Source organism: Amia ocellicauda, chromosome 1 (genome assembly GCF_036373705.1).
Source record: "Amia ocellicauda isolate fAmiCal2 chromosome 1, fAmiCal2.hap1, whole genome shotgun sequence".
Lineage (NCBI taxonomy): Eukaryota > Metazoa > Chordata > Actinopteri > Amiiformes > Amiidae > Amia > Amia ocellicauda.
In genome coordinates, this window is record NC_089850.1 from 49420196 (window position 1) to 49447619 (window position 27424).

Here is a 27424-nt window from a genome sequence, read left to right on the forward strand (position 1 = left end):
AAATTATGATAATGTAGGTGGAGAACAGGAGTTTTTTTCTTTTGTTAAACAAGATTTTTTTAAGTGTTATCAATTAAAATAAAGCTTATTTAACACTTACATTTTTAAATCAATAATGAAATAAATTATACAAATTAAAATGAACGATGGAACTTGTCCTCAGTCAAAGTGGCACCACTCTTTGCTCTTTGTTTAAAATGCTCCCATTAGTGCACCTTGTATTGGATGTCACGGGCTTCCTGATGGAGACAGAATGGCTGGTGAATGCAATACAATCCTTACAGTAAAGGATCAGGGTGATGGATGGTTATACACAAATGAAATATTCACTGTGAAAAAGCTGGGCAGCCTGACATTCTACACCTGGGGGTTATTAGCAGTTACTATTGAGTAACCATGTGTGCTTTACATCTGACCGATGCCTATCAGCAGCACCCTATTGACACTATTACTCACAGAAACAGATGCACAAGCCCATAAAGAGACACTATTATTTCCCCTCTACTCATTTATTTATTTATGTAATAAAATACAATTCCTCTGCAGAATTAGAGGGTTTAGATTTGTAGCTTGCAATCAGTTGTCATGAGGAGAATATTGTTCATAGATGAACGAGAAAAACACAGTGGACAGCGGAGTGATGTGCTGGACTTTACAGGCACTCAGGAGCCCCATTTTATTAAGCTGTGTTTCTCTGAAGAGCAGCCTGGGAGGAGGCGGCGCACCCTGGGCACTGGAAACCAGCACACAGTGCTCTCAGTGGCAATCAGCAGCTGCCCGGGATTGTTCCCATGCAATGATGAGTGGTTTGGAGAGGTTTACCAAACTGTATGCAGTTCAGATAGGCTGACCTAAAAAAACATCATGGCACGTTGGTGGCTAATTTTCAGTTACGCAGGTTTTGCAAGTTATCATTGTGTGCTTACTTGGTGACTCCCAATTTTCTGATTTCACATTTTGCTTTCAGCCAGAATGGTGCCTTTTTTAAGTGTAAAGTTTAAAATGTTTTTCTTCTGTTTCACCTCCTCCAACACCCACCCCCATATCAGTACTTCAATTAGTTTATATTCTGAAACTGTGCTCAATATTTCCAGCTCAGACTTATTGATTCATGTAATCAGTGTGTATTAGAACAGGCTAATAATGAAGTGATAATGCGTGGTTCTGTGTGATCTCTCAGATAGAAACACAGTAGCCTTCAAATATATAATATATAGGACAAAAAAAAAAGAGAAGCTTTTTGCGCACCCTGCCCGCCATCCTGCCTGAACATGATTTATACATGAAGCAATTCCAGATGTTTTCTTTATTTTTTTTATTTTTTATTTTTATTTCCCTGCAATATTTTCAGTGAACTGCTTTGCCTGTTTGGGTTGTGTTATATAGTTCATAACGGGAACTCTGTCTCCTCCTGCGGTGGGACAGCTTCACATTGGCCCATTGGTGCTGAGGAACATATTTGTGTCTGATGTCTTCAGGCTCCACGCCATTAAAGTGTCAGAACTCATTCGGACCCAGCCAGTGCTCCTCAGATGCGATGCACTCTGCCGTTCAGCACACACTGTGCCCTCAGTACTCCAGGCGGCACAGGGCCTCAGCCCCCCTCAACTGTGTTTGGGAAATTAGTTCTTACAATACAGTTAAAGAGGATTATTATTATTATTTTTTTAAAGCACCTTTTTGTATTCTTCTTATATTGAGTTCTTTATCAATGCAGTCTTACATACAGATGTTGTAGTATCAGCTGTTAATAGCAGCGTGAAAACCGTCAAACAGTACAATAGGAATAGTACAAATTATTATTGGTAGTAATTGTAGTAACACTCAACAGACGCAGATAAACATTAACATTAACAAAGAAAATGTGGCTGAGGAAACATTTTAGTAAGAGATCTAAGAGACGAGCTGTCCTGGTAGTCTCTGACGGCCCCTGCAGGATGATAGTCTCGTTGCTTTAGGCAAGAGCAGTTTGTCACTTGTCAGATGCTGACTTCATTTCAGGAGGCACAGAAATATTGAGCCTGTCGACCAGCAGGAGACAAGAACTTGTGTAGTTTACCTGTTAGCAATAGAATATTATCTGGACATGTAAGATACAGATCACACCGATATTTTCTCAGTAAATTGTGTTTTTTGCCACAGATTAAACTGCAGTAACACCGCTATACAGCTGTAATGAGAAATCAGTTTAGTGAAGTGCACACCCAGTCCTTTGCCACAGGTTCAGTGAAAGAACTGCAAATTGTGTTAAGGAAATCAAAATAAAATTATATAAAGGCAAACAAATAAAATGGTAACTAATAGTGACCTCAGAAAAGGGAGTTAAATGTGTTAAATGGTAAGTACCTGGTAAATAATAACCGGTTCAACAGAAGGAAGAAACACAGCATTTAGCTCAATTAGGACTCCTGCTGATCCACACGGCTATTCACAATGCAAACAAAAGCCGGCTCTTCTTTAATCCTGCACTCAGGTGCAGCACACACCAGACTCTGTACTGTACCAGCTGTTTGCCTCCCACTTTCCTACCAATGGGTCTGCTCTGCATACACGAGTGGAAGGCTAAGCCCCTTTAAGAGGCAGCAACACAGCCATCAATCATTGATGTCCCCTGAAACTCAACATGCCCAGACGCGGCTAATGAATCCCGGCTTCCCGTGTTGGATGTGAACGATGAAGGAAAGGCAGAACACAGAGGCACGCGACAGGTGGCTGGGGGCAGGCCCGAGGGGCAGGGAAATCGCTGTGCACGGCCGATGCTGCGAGGCAGCCCTAGGCACAGGTGTCATGGGCCTGGTCCTATGACGTCATTCCCTCTGCACCTAGTACAGCATGCAAACCCCCCTCTGGTCGGGGCACTGGAATTTTCACGTGACAGGTTTGTTGCTCTGGCAGGGCTGTGTGCATCAGATAGTTCCCAGTCACAAAGATGACCCAGACTGCACAGGCTCGTGGTGTGGCAGGCTGCAGTGAGAGTGTTCTTCCACTGAGAGGGAACTGGGTTATGTGACGTCCAGTTAGCACATGTGAGTTACAGCATTCACTCTGGTGCAGGGTTCAAGTCCTGTCAGTTCTCATGATCTTGCTGAGACAGTCTGGCCAGTGTGGGAATCTATGCCCCCCAGAGACAACTGACCTTCTTTCACCAGCAGATTGCCAGTTGCTCAATAGGATGATGATGAGGAATTCAATATACACACACACACAGGTGCTGTCCTGGAGGAACACAGCTCAGCCTACTAGTCAGCACCTTTCTAACTGTGGAGTGTTGTTAAATGAGTCCAATTAATAAACTGTTAGGCCTGGCGTTGTGCAGCCCTGAAAACTGAGCAAGCTTCCAGATGGACATGGAGACAAAATATTACCTCAGCATGCATTTTTTGTTTCCTGAAGACATGAAACTAGTTTTCATTAATCTGGCATGACAGAAGATGTTATGCTGATCAGATGTTGAGTTCTTCGCTTTAGAACATTCCATAAATAACTACACATTAAAGATATCAAGAAGGAAGTGGTCACATTTCAAGAAAGAAGTGCATTGCTATGCACGTCTGTATTCTGTTTGTTACTAGATCTTGTCATCTGTAGACCTATATATATATATATATATATATATATATATATATATATATATATATATATATATAGTATATGTTGTACACAAGAGCACCCAGATGTGACCTGTAAATCTTAAGAGTCAAAATATGTATTTTAACACAACTATATTGAGATAGTTGTTGCAATAAGTAAAGGCAGATTAAATTCCTCCCAGCTAATTGCCCCTGTTTTTGTTGTTATTTTTTACTAATTCAATAAATTAAACCAGGACTTTCAAACTCATTTCCTGCTGTGCCCCTGTGGATTTATATTTTTATTCCAGCTGGGGTTCTCAGTTGCTTTATACACCTGGTTACTTTATCATATCAAAAGTTTTAAAGTTCATGGCTTAATATATATATATATATATATATATATATATATATATATATATATATATATATAGAGAGAGAGAGAGAGAGAGAGAGAGAGAGAGATTCTAGGTTGACCACCTAGGACCTCTTTGCAGCCTGTGGAGAAGTATTTCATTCATCCAATGAATCAGAGCACTTCAGTTTCAGGGTGGGATCGTAAGCGCCTACTACATGATTTAAAAAGCAAAAGTACATTTGATGTTTTCATTTGATCCGGTCAATTAATTATCTGAAAAATATGTATTTCAGTGTATAAGGTCATTATGAGAGGTTCCTGTTTAAAGCAGTAACCAGAACAGAGCCTTTAGAGGAAAGTTTGTGTGTGAGGTGGTGGGGTCAAGCACTACCACTACTCCACGGCCCCCAATTTGTTTGAACAAACTAAATGTTGTATTTATTTGTTTACATATTTGTATTTGTTACTTATTTATGTGTCAGTAGCCTACATAATATTTATTTATTTATTTATTTTTACAGTTTATATTTACTATACTGCTCAAAAAAATTAAGGGACACTTAACATTGATTTCTGAACCTGGAGTGTTCCCTTAATTTTTCTGAGCAGTATATATAATTTCAGCAACTGAGGCATCATTGGGACTGAAATTGTAAATTAAATTTGATTGTGCTCATGATTTAAATTGTAATTTAATCTGTCATTTTAATTGGGATTGACCAGTTACATTCCAACCACCTATTGTAGTTAATGCCCCACAACACATGCTAAATAAAAGTTGCCTGAAATAAAGCACACAACATTACTGTGACATCAAATATAGGAATGAAATGGATAGATAAGTAGTATAATGTAGTTTTGTTTTCTTTTTGTTTCCACACTGTAAATAGATTCTACATATTTAAATGAGACCTTAAAATGAGTAGCCTACATAAATTAACTATTATTACTTGCAACACTTTTTCCTTTATCTCTCAGTTTATTTTTAACATCTGAGTGATACTTCTTTGCTGTAAATCACAGTTTGCCTGATACAGCACCCTGTACACCAGGCTGGATCCTCACTGTTCCTCTAAAATCTAAATTAATTGCTTTCTAATATCTTAATATCAGAATACATTTTCAATGTAAGTATGCTGGAATGCAGCCTGATAAACCACTCCCTTTACTGTGAAAGTAATAGTTTCATTATCCCATTTTAGTGGATTTTACCCTGACTGATTTGACCTTGTATTTTATTAGGAGTCCCTAAACATTTGGCCTGAGACTTCACTGTCGCAACCGCTGAGTTATCTTGCTGATAATGTCCACTGCTTAATTATGTGCTTGCTGCTTTGATGATCTTAGTTAATACCTTGGGAAGGCTTTAGTCTTGAATGCGCCACAATGTATATAAGTCTGATGTTTTGTTTGTCAGCTTTTGGTCGGTCTGCAGCTGCTGTCCAATTAAAAGCCTCTTTACAGCTGCCTGGGAGTTAGAACCGCTTAACCTTGGCTTTAATCAAAGTCTCATTGTTTCAGCTGGACTCACTTTGTCAAATTACAGGTCACAGTTCTGAGTTGGCTACAGAAAAATATAAGAACTACTGTGTGTGTGTGTGTGTGTGTGTGTGTGTGTGTGTGTGTGTGTGTGTGTGTGTGTGTGTGTGTGTGTGTGTGTGTGTGTGTGTGTGTGTGTGTGTGTGTGTGTGTGTGTGAGTGAGAGTGAGAGTGTGACGTTGAATTTGGTTACAGTGCACTGCATCTCAAAATATGTTTTTCGCAAATGATTTAGTTTTGTGACACGAGAACCTTTTAAAGGAGCCTTTTAACCATGCTGCTCTCAGCCTCCTGCCTGCGTTGACATCACCGCGTTCATGAACAAACACATTAGTGAGGTATGCTGCACAAGGCTTCATTAGAAGCATATCTGCTGATTGTTTTTCTAAAACCTGTATGAGCTCCTCAATCTGAGAACAGGATCATTAAAATTATTTGTTTTTAATTACCTTATTACTTTATGTACACGATGGACATGGATGTTCCTTAGTCGACATTCACAAATGTAGATCACAAGATCGTGTCAATGCAACAGCGGAGTGAGACAGCAAAGGGGCAAAACTGCAAACAGATCAACGCAACAGGTGTGTATGTATATTTGTTTATATGCATTTGGTGCCAAAGTACACAGCAGTGTACGTAGAGTCGCATGGCAGACCATGGAAACGTGTGGTCCAAGTGTGGGAAGACCACTGAAGTGATGTAGCTAAACTGCGTTCAGTACGTATCCTTGTAGTTTGGGGTGAGGGTGCCCTGTGGTAGACGAACGGTCTGCAGCAGGGCCCTTTCCTTGGTGGCGAGTTTGAACGCTGAGCACGGGGAGGTGTGTGTGGCGTTGTGCCTCGGTTGCTGTACAGGGAGCTGGGAGGCGGCGGGAAGATGGCTGAATGTCAGGCAATGTCAGGCTGCTCCTTGGAGACACAGCCAGCACCCTCCGGGCTGAGCGCTAAACAGCCGTGGACACTGATGCATCATTACATCTTCACATATGTATGGATTTGTTGGCTGCATTTATTATAATTGCTTGACTGGTACCTCCAGGGGAGCAGCAGGTAAATAAGCTGTTTATGGGAAACATGCTGATTGTACAGAATAATGTTTTGAATTGCAATTTTCTTTTTTCTTTTTTCCCTCTTTTTCTCTGCTCTAATACTCTTTCACATCCTGGGCAGTGAAAGCAACTTGAGATGGATGTATCACCTTCAACTCTGCAGGGCACACTGAATCAGCTTCACCTGCCCTGCTGGCAGAACAAAAAATAGAATAGACACCTCGGCCCTCTGACTAATTCACTTTTTTTCTTTTCTTATCCTCTGTTAATTAAAACAGTTGAAAACATTTGCATACAATGCTATGCAGTCCATGTTTAAGAAAAAACAGTGTTGAAACCTGTTTTTTTCCCCAATCTATTTCCCATTGCAACTTTATGATTTTTATTGTACACGTTTTATTTTCTTTGATGTGCTCCTCCCCGTAGCTTGGCGCTGTACTGTCCCTGAGCCTCAGAGCTCCGTGCTTTGAAGGGGAAGCAAGTTATGTAAACTTCTTGGTCACATCTTCAAAATATCCCCCTGTCAATCACGTCCATGAATGGAGACAATTAAGAGTTTCTTTCAGAAAGATGTTTTCCTCCGAGATATGTGGTGACTGCCGAGGCAAGTGGGCCGCTCCTTTCTTAAAACTTTGGGGAGGCTGTTTAAATAGTATAGATGATGCACTTGAACAAGATGCATTATCTCTAACTTTCGTCTGACAAGTTCCTCCTTCAAAGCTGCCTTTTTATCCTCCATTGAATCCTCTTTTTATTCTCAAGGCGAGCAGAAAGGAGAGGAATTGTGACTGAATTCGGTGCTATTAGTGGTGAGGGTTTGATTTTTTTTTTTTTAAGAAATTATTATTACCTTCCTTCTGTAGGGTTTAAAACGGTGCCTTTCCTATTGCTCCTGCTCGCAAAAGAAGCCTTCAGCGTACTGGAGAGGAGAGGGTCTGTGGGGAGAATACCAATGATGCTAAGGATGTTAGAAATTTCAGGAGAAAGGACTATTTTAAAAGGGCAAAGAATATGGGCAACAGATTCAGTCAGAGCATATGCTCCTTTTATGGCACCGGTGTAATTTATTTATGTATGTATTTTTTTTTATCTATCTATTGAGAACCCATGTGCGTCTCTTTGAAGTTGTGAAATTCTGTTCAGTTACTACATTCTCTCATCTGTTTGCTGCTTTCATCACAGCTTAGGCAAAGGGCTGAAATGATAGTCACGACAAACACATTTTGCTGGTCATTGTTGTTATTATTATTAATAACAAAAATAATGACAACAACATTGGAGATGACAAATTATCACAAGGCCATTACCTTTCTGGCAGCCGCAGTCTCTGTTGACATTTGATAATGCTTCTCCCCTGCCTTCTGACGGCAGCTCTGGGTTTTATTATAGGGATCGACAGGAGAGGACAGTCCTCCGGGGTTCTTGTCGAGCACACATTGGCGCTGCTCTTTGTGAGTCGTTTCCCTACAGGGGCTTATTGAAATCCTGGCTGGAGCCTTGGTGCTATCAGAGCCTCTGATCACATTCACAGGCGGATTATGAGCAGCTGTTTCAGACTAGCCAGATCAATCGCTCAGTCAGACCTCTCCTGTTTATTTATACCACCTCCTCCTCCTCCTCATCTCCTCCTCCTTATCCTTATCCTTCTTCATCTCCTTATCCATCTTCATGCTGCTGCTTATTTCAGTTATTTAGTATAGTTTAGTTATTTAGCTGAAGCTTTTAACCGAGGTGACTTACATGGATTAACATGACTTAGTCTTTGACACGTACTCGATATTACAAGGGTAAGCAATAGCACTATAAAACATACTTACATCTGTGAAGGTGTAATCATAGATCTAATAATTGTATTCTATTATATGAAACAAATGCATATTATAATTAAATCCTATAGATCTCTCTCATGTTTGCTCTTAGTTATGTAACATTATCATTGTATCATTCTTTCATTATTAGTTTTATAAAAAAATAAAACTTCCAAGGCAGAACTGCACCGTGCACCGTAACTTTGCTTCTCTCGTACCGATCTCTTGGATGTCTATATGTTTATTCGAAACAGGCAAATTACTAGATGTTTAAAGAGCGACTTGGCTGTTCCTTTCTGAACTGATCATATAAAGGCTGTTTAAAAGCCATTGCCATCATCTAAATGTGTGCGTTTCCAAGTGTTATCTCAGACTTAAAACGGAGCTTAATAAGTGTGACTCATGCATGCCTGATTTGATATTTCATAACATATTTACCCAAACAGAGAGGACAATCCAACAGTGATTCATTTCTGCATAACTCAAACAGGCATTTCTATTATTAAAACATTTGATAATGCAATCAGGGAGAAAGGTAAAGATTATGACACAGTTTATTCAAGGTGTCAGTGTGAGCGGCCGCTTTTCAATTAAATCTTCTGTGATTATCATTTACACTCTGTGACTTAGAGACACCGTATGTGTCAGGCGCTTTAGCTGGGTTATACTGTGCATTACATTCACTGCATTATTTCAGCTGTGCAGGACTCTATTAAGGGGATTCACATGTCCAGCCTCAGGGGTTGATCTGGGAAAGTTAGAAATATCCGATTGGAGACGTTGCTAGAATGTTATTGTAACATGAAAGCGGTTAACATGACTGCATTTTGTGTTGTCAGCCGAGCCGGAGCCAAAGACAGGCCTACCCAGCCATCACCAAAACCCTGCCTCCTACCGTAACGATAGCGCACTTACAATTCTGATATTGTGAAATTAAGCCCTGCCTACCAGGGCTTAAAAAAATAAAAACCTTAATGAACCAACTCCTAATGTGTTTAACAGGCTAATCTTCTCTGGGCTCCCTCTCCTATTTCTGTACTGTTAATGCTTCTGAATATTTCAAATGCCTCATTACTCTAGCTTGGATTCAGGAGAAGAGATTCTTCTGAATCCAGTAATGAGTCCCTGTGCTTATTACATAGAGGGGTATCGAATAGAGATAGAAATCTTTCTTTCCTTTTTTCTATTCTTCTTCTTCTTCTTCTTCTTCTTCTTCTTCTTCTTGTTCTTCTTCTTCTTCTTCTTCTTTCCATTTCTCATAAAAACACAGCCTCAAATCATCATGCTTGGAGGACCAAAATAGAACTGATGCAGAATGGTTTATGATGAAATTCAATTACCCCCATCCTCTTCACCATGCCGTGCTACGTATTATTTAGTTTTGATGAAGACTTGTCTGAGCGCTGGTGACAGGCAGCCTGAATCAAAGGATCCTTCAGAGAAACGGGGCCAAGACTAGCTTGTGAAGGCATGGTAAATTCGGCTTACTGCCTCAATCCTCAAGAGTGCTTGCCTCTATTAGTTGCAGTTCTCTGCATGCTGTTTAAATGGATTTTCCTTGGGTTTATGTACATACCCCGTTTACAGGTGCTAGTGCTGTGTAAGATCTAATTTGTCAAATTAAATAGTCAGCACTGCCATGGGTGTATAAAAGCATAGCATGAGTAAGGACTAAAGAGCAACTCACTGCGGCGGCACATTTATAGTGGCCAGCCTGTGCTCTGATTTCAGCGCTATGGACTCCCTGTGCGGCTGAATCTGCGTACATATTCCATATTGTTGGGTGCACGTATATTTGTTGGAGGAGTAGCCTGTGTGCTCCATTGTGGTCTGTTTAAAAACGGTCAGCTCAGCCACTAAAGAACAGTTATTTGTAAGAGTTTGCTAATTTCCTCTTAAGACTGTATTTCCCCATGCTTGGCCACTCAAGGGAAAGTTAACTGCCCTTGACGACACACCCTAAATCCCTGTCATGTGTACACAGTTTACTACTGTGGACTGGGACAATGCTTGAGATTCATGTGCTGTTTTGTTGAATCCACAGAGAGCGGTGAACGTATGGCAAGTGAATAAGTGAATATGTTTCTACTGCTGGAAGCATTGTTATTGCAGCTACCACTCATGGCGGTAGTATTGACAGACACTGTTTTCTGCAGCACATCCTAAGCTTTGTGTAAATACCCAGGCCGTATGCTTCATCTCTTCTGAAGCTTACTTGTTGCTGGTCATATTGCACGGCTATCAGTGAAACCTAAGCCATTAATCCTGCAATATTGTCGAACTCTTACACACAGAAATCTCACAAAATGCATGAGTGGTCCAAGGGAAGTGTGTGGTCTGGTTGTTATGCTTTGATGTAACGTCCTACAATTGGATTTTTGGTGTGTTTTATTCACAATGAATGGGGGAACTGCTGTTATTTAACTACACGTGCAGTAAATTCCAGTGGCAGTGCTACTGACATATTACTTTCTTCATTGACAAACCTTTATGCTTGTTGTCAGAGTAATGGCCACTTTTCTTCTCATTACTGTAAAAAACTTCAACAAACTCCATAATCTCTCTCCGTAAATTAATCTTAGTGGTTCAGTATTGTTGTTTATTTAAGAACCGTAAGTGACAGATTTACTCACTAAGAATTCTCTGGTAGTCAGCTCAACAGTTTATGTGTAACACAGTATTCATGAGTAGACACTCATTTTTTAAATACATTTTTATGTAGGTCTGAGCACACAAACTTTCCCAGTGGGTTGTGTGTCAGCATGGCATGGATTTTGATAATCTTAACCTAGTTATAGATATCAGTTTGTATATACATGTATTCTTGTAAACTTCTGAGGGTTTTAAATAATTCAAGATAGGCAACAAAAGTGTCTGAGCCTTGCTTATATATTGGCTGAAGAGTAAGCTACACTGAATGAATGATGATGAATAATAGAATCTGAAATATTTTCTCACATTCCCCACGCTGTTCTTCAAGATGAAAGTATTCTCTACCTTTTTTTCTTACCTTCAGCCTTTTTTTGTTTCAGAACTTTAAATGTTCTCGCATTAACAGAAAAAAGGCCATGTCACCTTTATAAAGGATGATTACAAATGGAATGCATTAAAGTCCAATACAAACAATAAGCTTTCTTCACTCAAGTATGAATTTTTTTTTTTTTTTAAAAGAAGCACAAACTAAGAGGGAAATTCACTTTACAGCACTCTACAGGGACTAATGTAATATACTTTGTTCGACATTTTTTCAAATAATGCAATGAACATAGTAATCACTCTTCAATATAAATTATGCATGTTCAAATTTGTACAAATGAATGCTGAGGGTCAATTTTTTTCTTGGAGGGGCAGTTAAAGAGACTATTTCACTTTTCAGAAAAAAAAATAGATAGGCTATATATTATATTGACTCATCCAGATTTACATATGCTATGCCCCACACCAGTTGGAATGCATTGGGCAATCAGTCTCACTTTCTGTCAAACACATCAGTGAAGTACACACTAATGATCGGAGAGTCTTCAGTGAGGATTAGCGGTGGAGATTGGTACTGAGCAGCTGTGATCTCTCCTTCAGAGTCATGCTTACACAATAGTCTAGTTAGAGATAAATTGCCAAGGAAATGCTTGTGAGCCACACTGAGTGGAAGAACAGGACAATGAAGCTTAAGCAGGCGGGTGCTGACCCATTCCTGGAACAGACTGGCAGCCTCAGATCGACTGTGGGAAAACGCCTCTGTCCAACAAAAACAGATCCTGTAAAACTATCCTGAGGGATGTATCCTCTGCTCCCGGTTCAGTCTCTCTTGTCTGCCTTCATTTGACCTTTGGAATAACATGGGTGTTAAATTAAAAAGTGAAAGAAGGCATAATCAGTGCTGTGCATTTCAGAGATCGGCACAGGGAACGGCAGGCGCCGCACCACCGTGCTCTCTGTTCCTGCCTGTATTTCTCCCTCTTCGCTGTGAGGAGTAGCGTGGAAAGACCTGATCACCCATCTCCTGTGTCTAATTCGGTGTTTCAAGGACACCTCTCACTTTTTTGTCTTTGTGATGACAAGCGGATCCCTTAAATCGCGAATCAACAAATGTGGTTCCACAAGGTTAGGTGCCTTTTGGGCTCCCTTTCTTTTCCCCACTGTCACATGATTTGCTTTATATATCAAGAGTGGAATGTTGCTTCAGGTAAGGATGACACCTTTCTAATTAAAGTCTTCCCCCTGTCCCTGCCCCTCCTTCCCACTTGTTCTCCAGAAGTCTTTATAAAAAAAAATGTTTTAAGTATTTTTGTTTGATTAGATAACCTTCACACTCCATCGCTCTCCACAGTGCATTCGACTTCCAGCTGTACTGGGATCTGACAAGTCTTGCACCAGCGTCTGTTGACGCGTATTCTGTGCTACTAAATCTGTTACCATGGCACTAATGACCCTTCTCCCATCTACGGCCCTGTGTTATTAAACTGGCTGTGATGAAATGGGTTTGTTATGTCTTATTGAACACACCACCGGCGATGGCTGCTTAATGGGTAATGAGCCTGATTTTTCTGTATAATCCAATCCATTATTAAAGGGGTCTGTTTTACAGAATGTTAAGGCTCTCCGAAGAGCATGGCGGATTTATACATCTGTAAATGAGCTCCAACTGCGTGGCAGTATTTATGGGTCAAAAATGTGCTGATCGCCAGCTTTGGAATTGACCATGTTTTTTTTAGGGGGTTTAGCTGCATGCAACTTGCAACTTTGAAGATGTTCTTAAGACAACACTGCGACTCTCAGATGTTTCAAAGACTAACCTGCACTTCAAACAAAATGTGAAGCATAACTGGATTTTACAAGCAGAGGAGGGAAAAAAAAGAAAGTGTTCATAAAGAGAAAGGGCTCCTCTATCAGATGTAGGAGTTTGGTAATGGTAACAGTCGGAGACACAAAATGTCTGCAGTGGAGTTTTTCTTTGGGCTTCCAGGGAGGGCGAAGCATGCCTTTTTCCAGGTGTCGTGTTATATATATATATATATATATATATATATATATATATATATATATATATATATATATATATATATATTCTGTATTCAGAACATTTATTCAGGCATGGTCTGCCAGGCCAACTGTGATGTTTAGTCAAGGTTGCATGCTGTAATCTAGGTAATTAAAATTCATACTTGTGAATTCATACGGCACCATAGCAGCCTCGCTGAATCTCACATTGCACATGATGTCCCCAGCCCGCGTACCCCACTGTTCTGTGAGCCGCGGCCCTCTCCACCTTTGGCTGTCCAATGTGGTGACAGCAGCGTGGCCCTGGGTGACCCGCCCTACCGTGTATGAGCCACTGCACAGCAGCCCCACACTCCAGAACTTTCTGCCTGATTAAAGCAGCTCAAGCACAACGTCCTCCAGTTTTTCAGCCATTGATAATCAACTTGTCTTTTTATTTAATACCCCTTTCAGCAAAATGGGAGAGATGGAGACATTACATATGTGTTCACCTGAAGCATACAAAGGCAGGCCATCTGGTAACGTTCTCACTGCAGGCCCCCTGTGATAACACTGCAGGCTTTCAGGTACCCAGCATGCCTCAGTGGATGTTGCTGGGTGCTGAGCTGACTTTGCTACCAGCCAACCCCAACAAGCTGACTGTGCGCTGCCCTGTTACAGTTTGGCTAATGCCATGGCCCAGATTTGGCAACCTGTGGACGTAACAGCAATACCTGAGTCCCCCCTGACCCTGAACATAGGCTTTCACTGGTTGAGCACTTGCCTCTTTTTAAGAAAAATATAAATTAATAAAGAAATATTGCATGCCAGAGTAAAAGAATAAACTGGCAGTCAATACATCGATCCTCAGCTGTGACTGTAATGAGTAATGAGACAGTAAGGGGCTGTCAAACCCCAATGCATCAGGCAGCCTTTTGAATGGATTGCTCTACATACAGCAGCACTCGAGCTGTTGTTACCCCTTTGCCAAGGAGAAATGCCAACTATTATGCAATATGCTTAAAAAAGGTTTGTACCAACAAATAGAAATCTTATGCTCCATTGTAAATGGAAATTTACAAATTCAGACACATCAGAAGAATGTTTCTTTCAATACATCACCTTTGGCCAGATCTCTGGTAGACCAGTGTGATTTCAGATAAGTTGGGTAATAACATCTCAGTAGGTAGCAACTTTACTGTATAGAGTTATCAGTTTGAGTTTTTTTTGTCAACCCCTCTGCAGAATTGTCCTTAATGCAACCACAACAAATGAGATGGATGGCAATTTTTCCATTTCTTGTCAGGTGACAAATTCCCAACGTTACGAACTTCATAAGCAATCATAAACTGCCTTTTCTTGAGGTCATTAGAAAACAGGAAGATGCAGGGATGGATTTTTGTGTTGTTTTTCTTTCTTTGTTTCAGCAGTTAAATTTCTGTCAAACGCACAGCGATGCAACTGGCCTGTTATTAAAGGATACAGCTGAGCCACTACTGGCATTGTGTCTGAGCAGCCATATTCTGACAGTCAGCACTGTGTTAAATGACCTGGTGCTCGCAACTGTGTTCCTCTGTTTGTGTTGTGTCTCAATGTGCTCAGAGAAGGGCTGGAAGTTGTTTGAAGACTTTCAGTCTATAAAACTCCTTCCACATTGTCAAGTCTCATCAGGGTTATCTACTGACGAAATTGCCAGCGTTACCACTACGGAACTCAGAAGTAATGTGCCTTTTTTTTTCCTTCCCTCGTCCTTCTGTGGCTCTATTATGCATGTGAAAGAGAAGTTATGTGGCTTTAAGAAAATGTTAATAAAAAAAAATATCAATATCTCTGAGACTGTCAAAACAACAACAAGTGATAGCAAATAAGTACATCTTAAATATATACACTTTATTTTTCTAATGAAGAATGCCTGGATTTACTCCAGGTACTATTCAGTGGCACCCAGTGAAGGTGGCAATTAACCTATTTTATTTTTCCTATTTTTCTTTATTCACCATTAAAAGAGTTTTCTTGGTGCTCTTTGTTACACCTGCACACACACACTCTCTCTCTCTCTCTCTCTCTCTCTCTCTCTCACACACACACACACACACACAGGTGGTCTGGTGGCTGAAGTTATTGCAGTTATTATTTAGACGGGGCTGAAGTGGAAACAATTGCTTTTGCCTCAGTTTAATTAGGCATAGTGTGTCAAGAGCAGGGGAAGGGTTGCGATTTCATGATATCATATACGCTGTCAAGAGTGCCTACTGCCACCGTGGTTCTCTGGCCCTGCAATGTGTGCCACCTGTTTGTTAGTACTTCACTTAATTGTTGAGCTGCCCTCTTGTGGCCACTTTCATTGTGTGTGTGTCATTCACTTTTTAAATGCAATTGTTATCTCACAGAGCATCTCCAGCCGTTAGGTTTTGATCTTATGTTAATTGAAATCTGATTTGCAATCTACTAAACTCTGCAAAATTAGCTTAAGTGCTCTTCTTCTGTTTGTTAGTTTTTTTAATGTTTTTTTTTTCTGTTTCAATGGAACACTCTTGAAACTGAATTATAATACCAAGATTAGTTTATTTTATGTTTTTAATTATAGCTGAAGCCTCTGAATAACAAAACTGCAGCATGATTTTCACTCATACAACGAACAATCTTGAGCTTTGCAGTTTTGTAAATCGGTGAAGTGAGACTGTGTGACCTTCCCTGCCCTTGCTTTTGCTGTGCAAGAAAGTTGTGACCCAGTTCAGTGTAATCCTAACAGCTGTGTGTATACAGATACATTACGCCTTCTCTGCATCGCATCAGGAAAAAAGGCAGCAGGCTAATAATATCTGCTGAAACAGGATCCGTCGCCTTGGTTATATTAATGAGAATTGTGATCACAACTTTCTTGAAATACTAAAATAACCTTTATTTGACTTTCTCTGGAGCTGTGCCTGTGCATGTATTGCCAGTGGGGCTGTGCTGAGGAGCAGTGTGCCTGTGCTGGCTTGAGGTCCCTCTCTGCGCTTCTTCGCTTTTACATTGGTTGTTCGACTCCTATCACATCACTGCAGATCGATCACTGTGATTGATGTCTGAGAGCGCAAAGTTTGATGGGGGAGCTTTTGGAATGACAAGGTCTGTGAGTTGACATAATTCCCTCCCAAAAATAGACTTCAGCATTAGGACTCATTACAGAGACAGGCTGTGTGGAGGGGTGGATGATGCCACTTTACTTAAGTATTTATTTTGATCAGTACTCCAAATGGGAGATGTCTGTTCTTCAGAAAATTTGGCTTAAGAGAGCTGTCCCTGTGTGGCTGCGAATGACTCGGAAAGAGAGTCGCACCACATCCTTTTGTTAAAGTGCTTTCATCTCCTTCTCCTCTGACACACCATGAGATACTCAAGCCAGAGAGGTGGGAGGAAGCAGGTAAAGCCTGCCGCTGACTGTGTTGTACTGCGGTTGTGTGCTGGGCTCCCTGCTATCTCGGGGGCAGATTGACTTTCACCACCCGGTCTGCAGATTCTCACTTCCTCCAGTTACACTGTAAGACTCCCCTTCTGGGAATACAGTTCTGTGTTCCACAATCTGTAGTGCCTGAGCCTGACGGAGACGTTACCTGCTGACTTCCAAATTGGTTTAGCTGTTTTTGAAGCAAGCAAATAATTAAAACAAAAATACAGTTGTAACTAACTTCTGGTTCCCTTCTGTTTGGTCTTGCCTCAAGGACCAGAAACAAAGTGCCTGAGGGTACTGGTACCACATCTGCTAATAAACATCTGAAACAAGTAGCTAGTCAGAATTCAGTACCTGCTACTGAATTGCTATTAATGCAATTAATTGTGTGAATTGTCATCATTGCAGGTATTTAAATGTAAATATTGGATCCTCAACTAATGCTCACTTTATTCAGCATTTTAAATAATCAGTACAAACAGAAGAACAGGTTATTGTTGCTCAGTAACATAAAAACACAATCACGTAAATAAATAATACAAATAATAACTGTATTAGGTAATTGTCATCACAAGGAAAAAATGACAAAACTTAAGTGGGTATGCAGCTGCAACGGAATTGTGATTGGCAGCGAGGGAGAATCTCTGCCCCCCGATTTGCAGAAGGAATTGTTTAATCTCTCCACGGTGTTGTGATCAACGAAACTGCTCCAAACATTTGTTGTAGCCTCCATAAAGCAAAGCAGTTTGTTTCTTTGAAAACAGAAAGATGCCTGCAGTTCTGTGTTCAGATTGAAGCGTAGATTCATAGATGAACACAGAGGAGGATGTAGTACATGTTCAGTTCTGACCTCACCGTTCATTACTCCATCCCTTATTTGTAACGCTCTACTTTCCGGGAACGGATTGAGAACACCATTGACTTATTCCTTCAGTGTGTTTTGTTACCCAAGGCAGCTATAAAGAAACACATGGAAGTTTTATTCCACATTTATTTTGTTTTGGAAATATAGGAATGTATCCCTGTACAGATGACGTACAGAGACAAATAGCATACAAACCAAACCTTTTCATTGCCCTCCTGCCCCATTCTGCAACATACTGATAAGTGCATTGTATCCAGCTGTGCTGCAAATGCTTTAATTAGCACTGCAGGTATGTATGTCACCTGCATTTCCAGTCTATTGCATGTGCCAAGGATTTTCAAAGAGAGGTTTATACAGGAGGTGTCTTTGGTTTTGTCGGTATGCTGACGGCTTCCAAGGCAGCAGGGCAGAAGTGTAATTGTTTTTGGAAAGTGAATGCAAGAGGAATTGATCCCATTGTAAATGATAACCAAAGTCCCAGTATTGACAGCTGATTTAGCCGGGCCTTATCCTGAAAAAAGGCCAAGGCTACTTCAGCTCAGCATGTTTCCAAATCAATAACTATCAACGATTTGAAATTAAACCAAGATTAAATCCCAATTCCAGCCCTGTGTGTCACGTTTGGAGAGTTTCTCACTTAATTAGATCCCTCTCACCGCTGAGCATTAGGCGATTTTCATTATCTTTATCTACCGCAGACTAGCACTGAGGGTCACTTGGAAAACTAATACCCAGCTTTTATTTTGTTGGGGTTTTATTTTTATTATGTGTTTTGTGTTTTATTGGGTACATCTGGACATAATGAGAGAGGAGGGAAAAAGAAAAATCTTAAAGGTTTGAGTACAGCGTCCAAGACTGGGAGATGTTAGAGAGATGAACACATTGCTGACCTCTGACAAAAATAAATGAACTGATTTTGTTGACTGTCTTGTTCATTTCATGTGGGCAAATGAATATATTGTATGAGGCATTGTGGGCTAGGCCTAATCACAGATATCCTGCCACCAGAGACATTATAAATAGCACTCACAGCTTTCATTTATTCCTAAGGAAACAGCTTGCTTTTAAATGGCTCTTGTGTTGACAATACAAATCAATTAATGGCAAGATTTATTCCCCCAAACCGCTTTTCACTTGCTGATGCGTTCACTGCTCCAACAGGTGCTCTTTGTTCCTTTAGTGTGAGATTGGAGTTGAAATCATTCCTGTTGATTAAATTCTTTGCCATTTCTGTATCATTACACATACATGATTGTCCCAGAACCCCAATAACTCCACCCCCCATTGATATTATGTGATTTAAACAATTGACAAACTGATTAATTCAGCTTCAATGGTAGTATAAAACATTGACACTATAGCACAATGTTTCTTGAGGTGATGTTTTTTGTTCATTTGTTTGGTCAAAGACCCTATGGCAAGCAATTAAGTACCTGTTCTTACAAATCAAACTATGTACAGACCTTGTAGACATATAGCATCAATGCCAAACATATTAATCGTTGTCCCTTCTTGCCAGTTTTGCAGGGCAGGTAAATGGAGGGGTTAAATACCTTGTACGATGAGGTGGACCCGGGATGCCTTGGGCTTGTTGTTGGTGAGGATGGAGCACACGTATGGGCCTTCGTCGTACACGTCCACGTCTTTGATCTTGATGCTGTATTCGGTGATGGTGTTGTTGAGCAGCACCACACGGGGGTCTATCGACCACTTGTCTCCGCCTGCAAACAGTATGCTGGAGCGGTTGAGCCACGCTACTCTCGTCACTTTATTGTCCAAGGTACACCTGCAAGAAACACAAACCAGGGGGGGACATTCAGGCAGGCAGGCCACAAGCAAGTTTTTTTTTTTCTTTTAATTCCAGCGTTAAGTTTGTACTCGATAATCCCCCAAATATTTGCTGCAGCTTACGAAGGGACTAAAAGTGATCAGAATAAATGTTATCATTATTATTATATATTTTTTCTTCTCCAGATTAGCGAAAGAGATTTAATTGCATTTTATCTGGAAACAGGAAGTACATTGTACACACTTAGGAAAAGCTTTGAAAGTTGTCTTGTTGGCTTACACTCAGAGAGAAAATAAACTTTAAAAAATTGAAGTGAGGCTGACATACATTGTTTTGTTGGACAGCAATGCCAGCTGCATATTACACATCAGAAGCCTTTATTCTGAAATGCCACTGCTGAATCGGGAACGGCATTTAATCATCAGTCCAGCCATACAGAGCACCGCGTGTCTCTCTCGCATTCCCACTGTAACCTCTATCTGAGACAACAATGCCCGGCCGCTGTCCACAACATGACATACTCTGCTAAATGTCGCTTTTGGATTATTCTGTTGTGTTTTCTGTTTTTTTATTCAAGCTGAATGGCTGTCAGACAAAGTTTGGCAGAATAAGCTTCAATAGGTTTGTGGAATGACAGTTTGTTATTGTTTGTTCCTTTTAATTTTTTCTTCTTCTTTTTTTATCTCGGTTAACCCCTGTCAACCCGTTTGTCAGTACAAACTGCAGGCTGTGAGTGAATGGTTGATGTACAGATGCTTTTTGTCACCGTGCTGTTTGACTTTTCCCCCCTCCAAGTACATTTTGGGAAAACTCATCCCAGGTACATCAAAACTAGCCTCCCCCTACTCTGCAGAGCAGGACTGTCCCTGCAATGCCCACTGACCATACGCCAGTGAACATGCAGCCACCTCCTAGGAGAGGCCAGCACTGGTCACATTCAGTCAGGCTCCCTGCACACGGCATCCCTGGCAAATAAGCATTACTGGACTGTTTCAGACATGCAGCCTCCTCAGCAGCAGGATGGCTGTGGTAAACATGAATACCCTTGGTGAAAGTAACGGCAGAACTCTCCAGCTCCTCGTGGGAGAGTTTCTAATAAACAAGCAGCAATTGATATTCCAGTCAGACTGTAGGAAACTGACCTGGACTCTCGCCTTCAATCGAACACGTTTCAATAAGAAAATATTATAATAACGTCTGATGTTATTACCACAGCCTACGCATGAGGTGCGTTGGAGGGGCAGTGTATGGTGCAGATGAGAATGTGTACATGCACTTTATTTGTGTTCAGCTAGGCTCTTCATTAGCTGGCTAGATGACTGCGAAACGCACGGTGTGTCTGCTGCTATGAGTTAACATAAGATTGATCACTTGAGTCCTCTCTGCTGTTCTTTAAAACAGCCCTGGCTTTGGCACAGATGCTGGCAGCAAAAACAAACATTTGATTCTAAACATTTTTATTTATGCGTTTCCCAGTCAGATTTATGTGGCGCCCTGGCGCAGAGAGACTGAGCTGTATGAGAGTGACCTCTGCTCTCCAGGCACTGACGGCAGCCTGCCTCGCCTCCTGGCTGCGTACTGTCGTGGCCCACACTGGCACGCAGTGTGATTTATAATACTGCCACTGCCTCTGTAATCCCCTTACGACAGAGGACGCCTGTTGAAATAATGCAAACAGTGCGATGTAAGATATGTTTATTGGTTACAGGAAACGGCTTGGTGCCAGAGGACAACAGTGAGTCAGTGAGGCTCCTCTCTGCATGTATTACGTCAGCTGATAGGGAAATAAATTGCATTCCTTTGCCTCAGTCACCAGGTCTCAATACGGGCACTCAAGACTGGGACTGTGCTTCCAGATATAATGCATTATCCTTTGGGAACCGACTAATGTGTGTAATGATGTCATCATTAGGTCTCTTGTATTACTTTACATTTGTAATTATCGTATGTGTTTATAAGAATTAAGAGGAGTACACACTTTCTCTCTTGGGTCAGATTTCACTCCCTCTGTCTGTCTGAGTTTTTTTTTTTTGACTGACCCCTCTGCACAATGGAAAACCTTGCTCCTATTCTGCTCACATTCAAATCAGTCTTCATTTTCTGTTCCTAAATGTTCTCACCGATTCCCACAATTAATAACAAGAATAATTAAAATAATGGTTTTGCTCTTAAATGTTGAAACATTGATTAATCCTACATGTATGCAGAGCTTTTCAGGAGCAAGTTCAGTCGTTGTGAAATAACGATCAGATTTCTTCGATGCAATTTGATTTTAGTTAAGTTTGATTTATGTTCCTTAAATCACAATAAATGTCTGCTAAGTAAGTATTAGGCTCATTAATTAAATTGAAGATTAACAGCTTGTGAAATATTGATAGGCATGGAATTATGTTTTTCATTTCAAAGCTGTGTACCTTTTAAATTATGTAACAGGAAATTGATTTTCATAAGGATTGCTAGAGAAGCATTGCCACATTGCATAATTCCGTGATTTTTGTTTGTTTGTTTGTTTTGTTTGTGCAAATAACCTGTGTCACAGACAGGATAAGGCTTTTATTATGAATTTAATTATCTTTTGTTTAATTTTATTCACTTGCGTATCAATTATCTTTTATGATTGTTTTGATTCACAAATTGCTTTTATGCATGGGTTAGTGTATTTGAGTCAGAGCCTTTAAGTGATTACACCTGCATTGGATGGGGCATTGCCTGTTTCTCTAGCTCAATCAGTGGTCCACCTGTTCCCTGTTGCTGGAATGAGAGGGGGCTGAGGAGGACAAAAGGGAGTGCTGAACCAGATCAGAGACAGGGTAAGAGGAGAGAAGGGTGTGAGGGACAGGGCGTGCACGGCATGCACGGCTGCTGGCTCAGTGTGAGCGAGTAGTGGGGCAGTGGGATGGAAACAGAGAAAAGGAGGCGAGGCAGTTGAGGAAGAGGGACAAGAAACCCAGCACTCACTCGGCCTGGTTAGTGGAAGAGCATAGTGCACAGGCGTTGCGCCATTGATTGCTCATCGGGAGGTCCGGGTACGGTACCCTGGTTGGAAGGGAGGCTTAGTGACGTGGGTGTGGTCCTATTGGGGCATCACTCTATCCCCACTGGGACCCCCCGTCTCGCTTATTTTCTCAGAGTAAATCTCACTTTTTGTTTTCATTTAGTTGGTTTGTTTTGTTTATTTGTAAGGAATGTGCTAAAGAAACTTTAAAGTTCAGAGTTTAACTACAAACTACAAGGAACCTACTTGCAAGTCTCTGAAAATAGAACATGAATTGAATCCAATTAAAATCTATTAGTTTAGCACATGCGCACATGCGCACACAGGCACAATTCTCATTGTATAGCTAATCACAGCATATTTTAAATGGGGATCTTATAGTCCCATCATCAAAACTGTGACCCTTGCTGACACAACACGAGACCAAAATAAATGGCTCCGATTCCTCGCATTCGTCTCAGGGTGTCTGTGCAGCCAACAAAAGAGCCGTGCTGTGCAGTGTGTCTCGCTCTGAATCTGAGCCACAGCCTGGCGTGGAGCTCAGGGGAGTGTTTACTCTGTTAGGTGCCACTTTTCCCCAGCAGGGTTCCTGTTCCAAACAGATGATGCCTGCTCCACATTTTCTCTTTGTAAGCACTAACTGCACTAGATGAAGCATGAGGGCCTTAGAGATACTTTGTGGCTTGTGCCCAACTGCTAACTGACTTTAAAATAAGTAATAAAATGTGTGTGTGATCTATATATAGATAGTGTGTGTGTGTGTGTGTGGTTGTGTATATATAAGTGTATATTTTCAGCTAAGTGGAGGGCATAAAAAATAGAAAAATCCCATTTTGCAATCACTAACAAACCTTTCTTTTAAAGTACAGCATAGGGCTTTGATGTACACTGAAATTAAATATTGAGGGAGGTTTGAGCTCTCTGAGAGCTGATACCAGTTTAAAAATAACCCCCCCAAAAACCCTACAGCTAGATTTATTAATATATAGTTGCTGTTACAAAAGCTGAAGATTTATAGTTGTTGAAAACAGCTTGTTTTATTACTGAGTGCCATTATTTAGTGTCTGCAGGCCTGAGTCTTGACTTGGAAGATGCCTCTTTTAATAAATCTAATTCCCTCAACCCTGCCTGTTGAAAGTTATTTTATTATGGTGTCATGCCAACTTCACAGGGTCTTGTGTTAATCCCGACGGATCACCACATATGATGTACATCGTAGAAAGGGGAACGATGGCAGCTCTTGGTGTAATTATGCCTTCACAGGTTAATAGTTTATTCATTTGGTAGAGCTGAACAAAAATAAGAAGGAGAATCGTCTTTCAAGTCTGTGCCTGGAACAGCAACTCTCAAGAATGCTGTCAGAAATAACAACGCTGTGCTCTCTTCTGCCAGACAAGCAAACTGCTTATTCAAATAAACTACCCAACTCCCATTAAATAAACTGTCCTGAATAGTACACGTGACCAAGCCCAAAGGAAGACTTCCACAGTGACACATAACACAAGATGTTCTGCCAGAACTAAGAAAACGCAAAGAAACAAACATATATATCTGCAGTCAAATGTTTATTGCACTTTCAAAGATGGCAACTACTTAATTCAGTCTGTACCCTTCTGAATGGAAACCTCTTTCTCTATTGACTTATGCATTTATTTGGGGAATGTGGTGTCTCTGCTCAAAGCTCCAAGGTCCTGTGGTGACACAGAAATACTGAGCTATCAGTCGTAACCCTTCGCAGGAAGTGCTGCGGAAGCTGAATTTGCGATACAGCACCAACAGCACCTAATCCTCCAAGCTCCTTACGTCTCGAAATGCTGACAAGTTTATTTATTAGATAAGCGAAACGTTTATCTTCTGTCCATCCACCCTCAAGATGTGATTTACTGCAGATTTGCATGCAGGGTATCTTATGGGCCTGAGTGATTTACCTCCGTCTCGCAAACACACACAAGGCTCTTAGGAAATGCAAAATATATTTTTCAGCTTCGTCGCAGGTCATGGTGGTTCGAGAATGGACTTGTTGCCCTGATCAGAAACCCTTAGAAATAAATAAATTAATACAATACAATAAAATAATCATTAGCTCCTCTTTCACCATAAATCTTTTTAGTGTAAATGAACTCAGCCAGGACTGTGCAGTCCTATCAATCCTGTTTGTGGTGCTCTCAATCAAAAGGAGTTTGGCATTGGAGCATTAATGTCAAGGTGGCCTCGGACCGTAATGGGAATTGTTGCAGATAAGGCGACCCCAGCTGTGTCACGTTGCCAACCACATTTTTATGCATGAAACGAAAAACCTCCAAAGAATTAAAAGGTACATTTCAGAAACCTATACTGCAGGAAGAGGAAAGCTATTTAAGCATGGAGAAATGGTATGTATAAATCCAATCCCACTGCTTGGGAGAGCACAATAATTACAATATTTATTCCTCAAATTACTGATTTCTGACCTTTCTAGGGGGGAAAGAAAGTTGTCTCATCCACATGCAGTTTCGTTCAGCAACAGAATCTGTTTGGCTATAGCTATGGCTCTGGGGTCCTATTAATGAAGCCTCCATCTACATTTACTCTATGGGGTCTTGGTTTGTGCTCACTATTAATGGTACTGTCACACTGCCCCTGCACGAACCGCTTTAATGGCAACAACATCAGCCACCTTTGTCAGGGAGAATTAATTTGAAAAATAACTGTCTTGCCCAAGCATCCCTTATCGCCTTGCGTCAGCCAGCAATCCAATTTATTTCAAATCAGCATTTACTCTGTACTGTTAATAGCAATACAAATATCAATATCACACATAGTAGTAGAGCTTCGTCCAGACAAGATATGATCATGTATGTATATACAGTATATGTGTATTTTGGGATATGTATGTTCACTCTGTAAAACATGATGTGTGCAGATAAGTGAACTGAAATTAATAGACATTTTCAGGGTTCATTAATGATTAAAAAATTGTTTACATAGAAAATGAATGGAGTAAGGTAACACTAGAGATCTTTATATGTTTAGGTTTTTCTTGTTATTAATCATTATTGTATCAATAACTGTGATTACTAAATGCTCCCTTTTTGGCTTCTTACTTTCTCAGTTATATCTTTGTTATGAAAAAAACAATCTAATCTGAAGAACATATATTTAAATGTTACTTATTCTTGTGGATAGGGATTTAGTGCTTTGTGGATTTTATTTTTATGTGTAAGCAGAAATCATTCTCTTTAAATGAGAGTTGTATGTGTAGTAGTTGTAGCACCCAGCATAGATTGAAGAAATACGTCAATAATGGATGTGAAATCTAAGGTCCAAAACATAAATAATGAATACAGTGTTAGCAACTTACAGGATGCACAATACAGTGCCGAGTGATGGCATGCTTGTATCAACCAGAAAAAAAGAAAATGTTTATTCTCAAGAACTCAAAATAAAAATGAAAAATCTGATTTTACATATATACAAGACTTTAGAGTGAAAGTTCTTGCCATATCAGAATAAGTAGTCTTCTTTAACTTGCATATCCATAAGACCTCAAACGAAGAGCAAAATGGAGCTGAAAACAGGACAATTCCGCCACATTACTGTGGTCCTTAAAACTCATGATTGTATTTTTCTGTTGGAAATCATGAGGGAGATGCATGTAGGCTGTGATGTTTGATGCACAACAGTGCAAAATCCCCTCTGCATTCCCTTTTACTCTACTGCGGGCTGGAGTGGACGAAGACAGGTCAGGGCAATCGGATGACTCGTGGTTCTTCTGTGGGTGGCAGCTTCCCTCTGCCTCTCCTGGTTCACAGCCACTCTAAGGACCAGCAGTTGCCTTGACATTTAAGTTAACAATGGTTTCCATAGCTTAGAAGAGCAGTTAAAAAGCAAGGACAAATTCCCCATGTTACCAGTTGTTTCTGTATGCATAGTTTAAGAATGTTTCAGTCACCTAAACTGACGATTCATGTTCTATGCAGTTGAAGGTATATAGCGACAGGCAAGTTCACACACACTACTTCCACCATATCCATTATTTGATCACCTCTTTAGTGGAATTCCTTCATCATTGATAAAGGCTGAAAAATGACTTAAAATGAGACAGTTTCCTCTGGGACTGGGAGCTGCAGGAATCTATCATGCAGCCGTCATTCGAAATTTGAAAGGAATTTGCTTTTTCTGTAGGCCATGCGCCCAGTTTATTTATTGTTCATAGGTCTGGTTTAAAATCCATTGCTTCCGTTTAGACTTTTCATTGACGCCATCATCCAAGTGTCAGCTGGGGTCTCGCAGCACGTCCAATTTGCGTCCACGTAATTGTTAATGAAATTTGTGAATTTCTATTTCTGACAGACATGCACAATATCCTAATGCATTCAGATTCAATTCAGTACATCCATTCCAAAAGTAATCTCTTCATTTCCCTCGTGTCAAGTCTCTATCAACTTCTTAGACTGCTTACCACAAATATAGCAGTCATGTTTCGGATGACTCTTGCATGCTTCAGTAGCTAAGAGGAGTAATGGGGCTGATGAAAAACCATCAGGAGCCAAGTGCAACCTTAAGTAATTGGTGCCGTTAGCAATGTTATTTTCTTGGCATGTCAAGAAGCTCCTTCAAAAACAGATGGAAAGAAAGAAAGAGAAAATGTAAATGTGTAGATCCACTTTATATAATTCTGCGGTTTAAACTTATTTTTAGGACAGTCGGATGTCAACCAATGTATTTAAATTCAGATTTATGTGTTGTTTTTTTTTCTTACTTACAAAAGTGTTCTTTTTTCCTTACACACAGAGCACCATTTCATCCGCTTAGGATGATTAAATATTCTCTCTTGTACTTCCCAGCGTTAGTCACAACCAGTGTTTTTCTGTAATTGATTGTGTTCATCTAATTAGGGATTTAATTTGTTAAAGTCACACATAAGGGCATGGAATTACATAATGTGATCATAGTCAGGCGTGATTTATTTATTTATTTATTTATTTTTTACTTCCAGGAACGTTATAAGAAAAGTAATTAACCTCTCATACAGTGACAGAACAAATAATTGTCCTTGTT

General features: G+C 40.4%; 1 protein-coding gene across 3 annotated transcripts in view; it reads right to left on the minus strand.

The window, feature by feature from the left end:
* Positions 1–27424, minus strand: part of opcml (opioid binding protein/cell adhesion molecule-like) — a 558777-nt gene that overhangs the window by 81673 nt on the left and 449680 nt on the right. For all 3 annotated transcript variants that reach the window (XM_066707915.1, XM_066707899.1, XM_066707907.1), the window contains one exon: positions 19154–19386. In XM_066707915.1, the coding sequence (XP_066564012.1) occupies positions 19154–19386 (233 nt within the window). The remainder of the gene's footprint in view (positions 1–19153; positions 19387–27424) is intronic.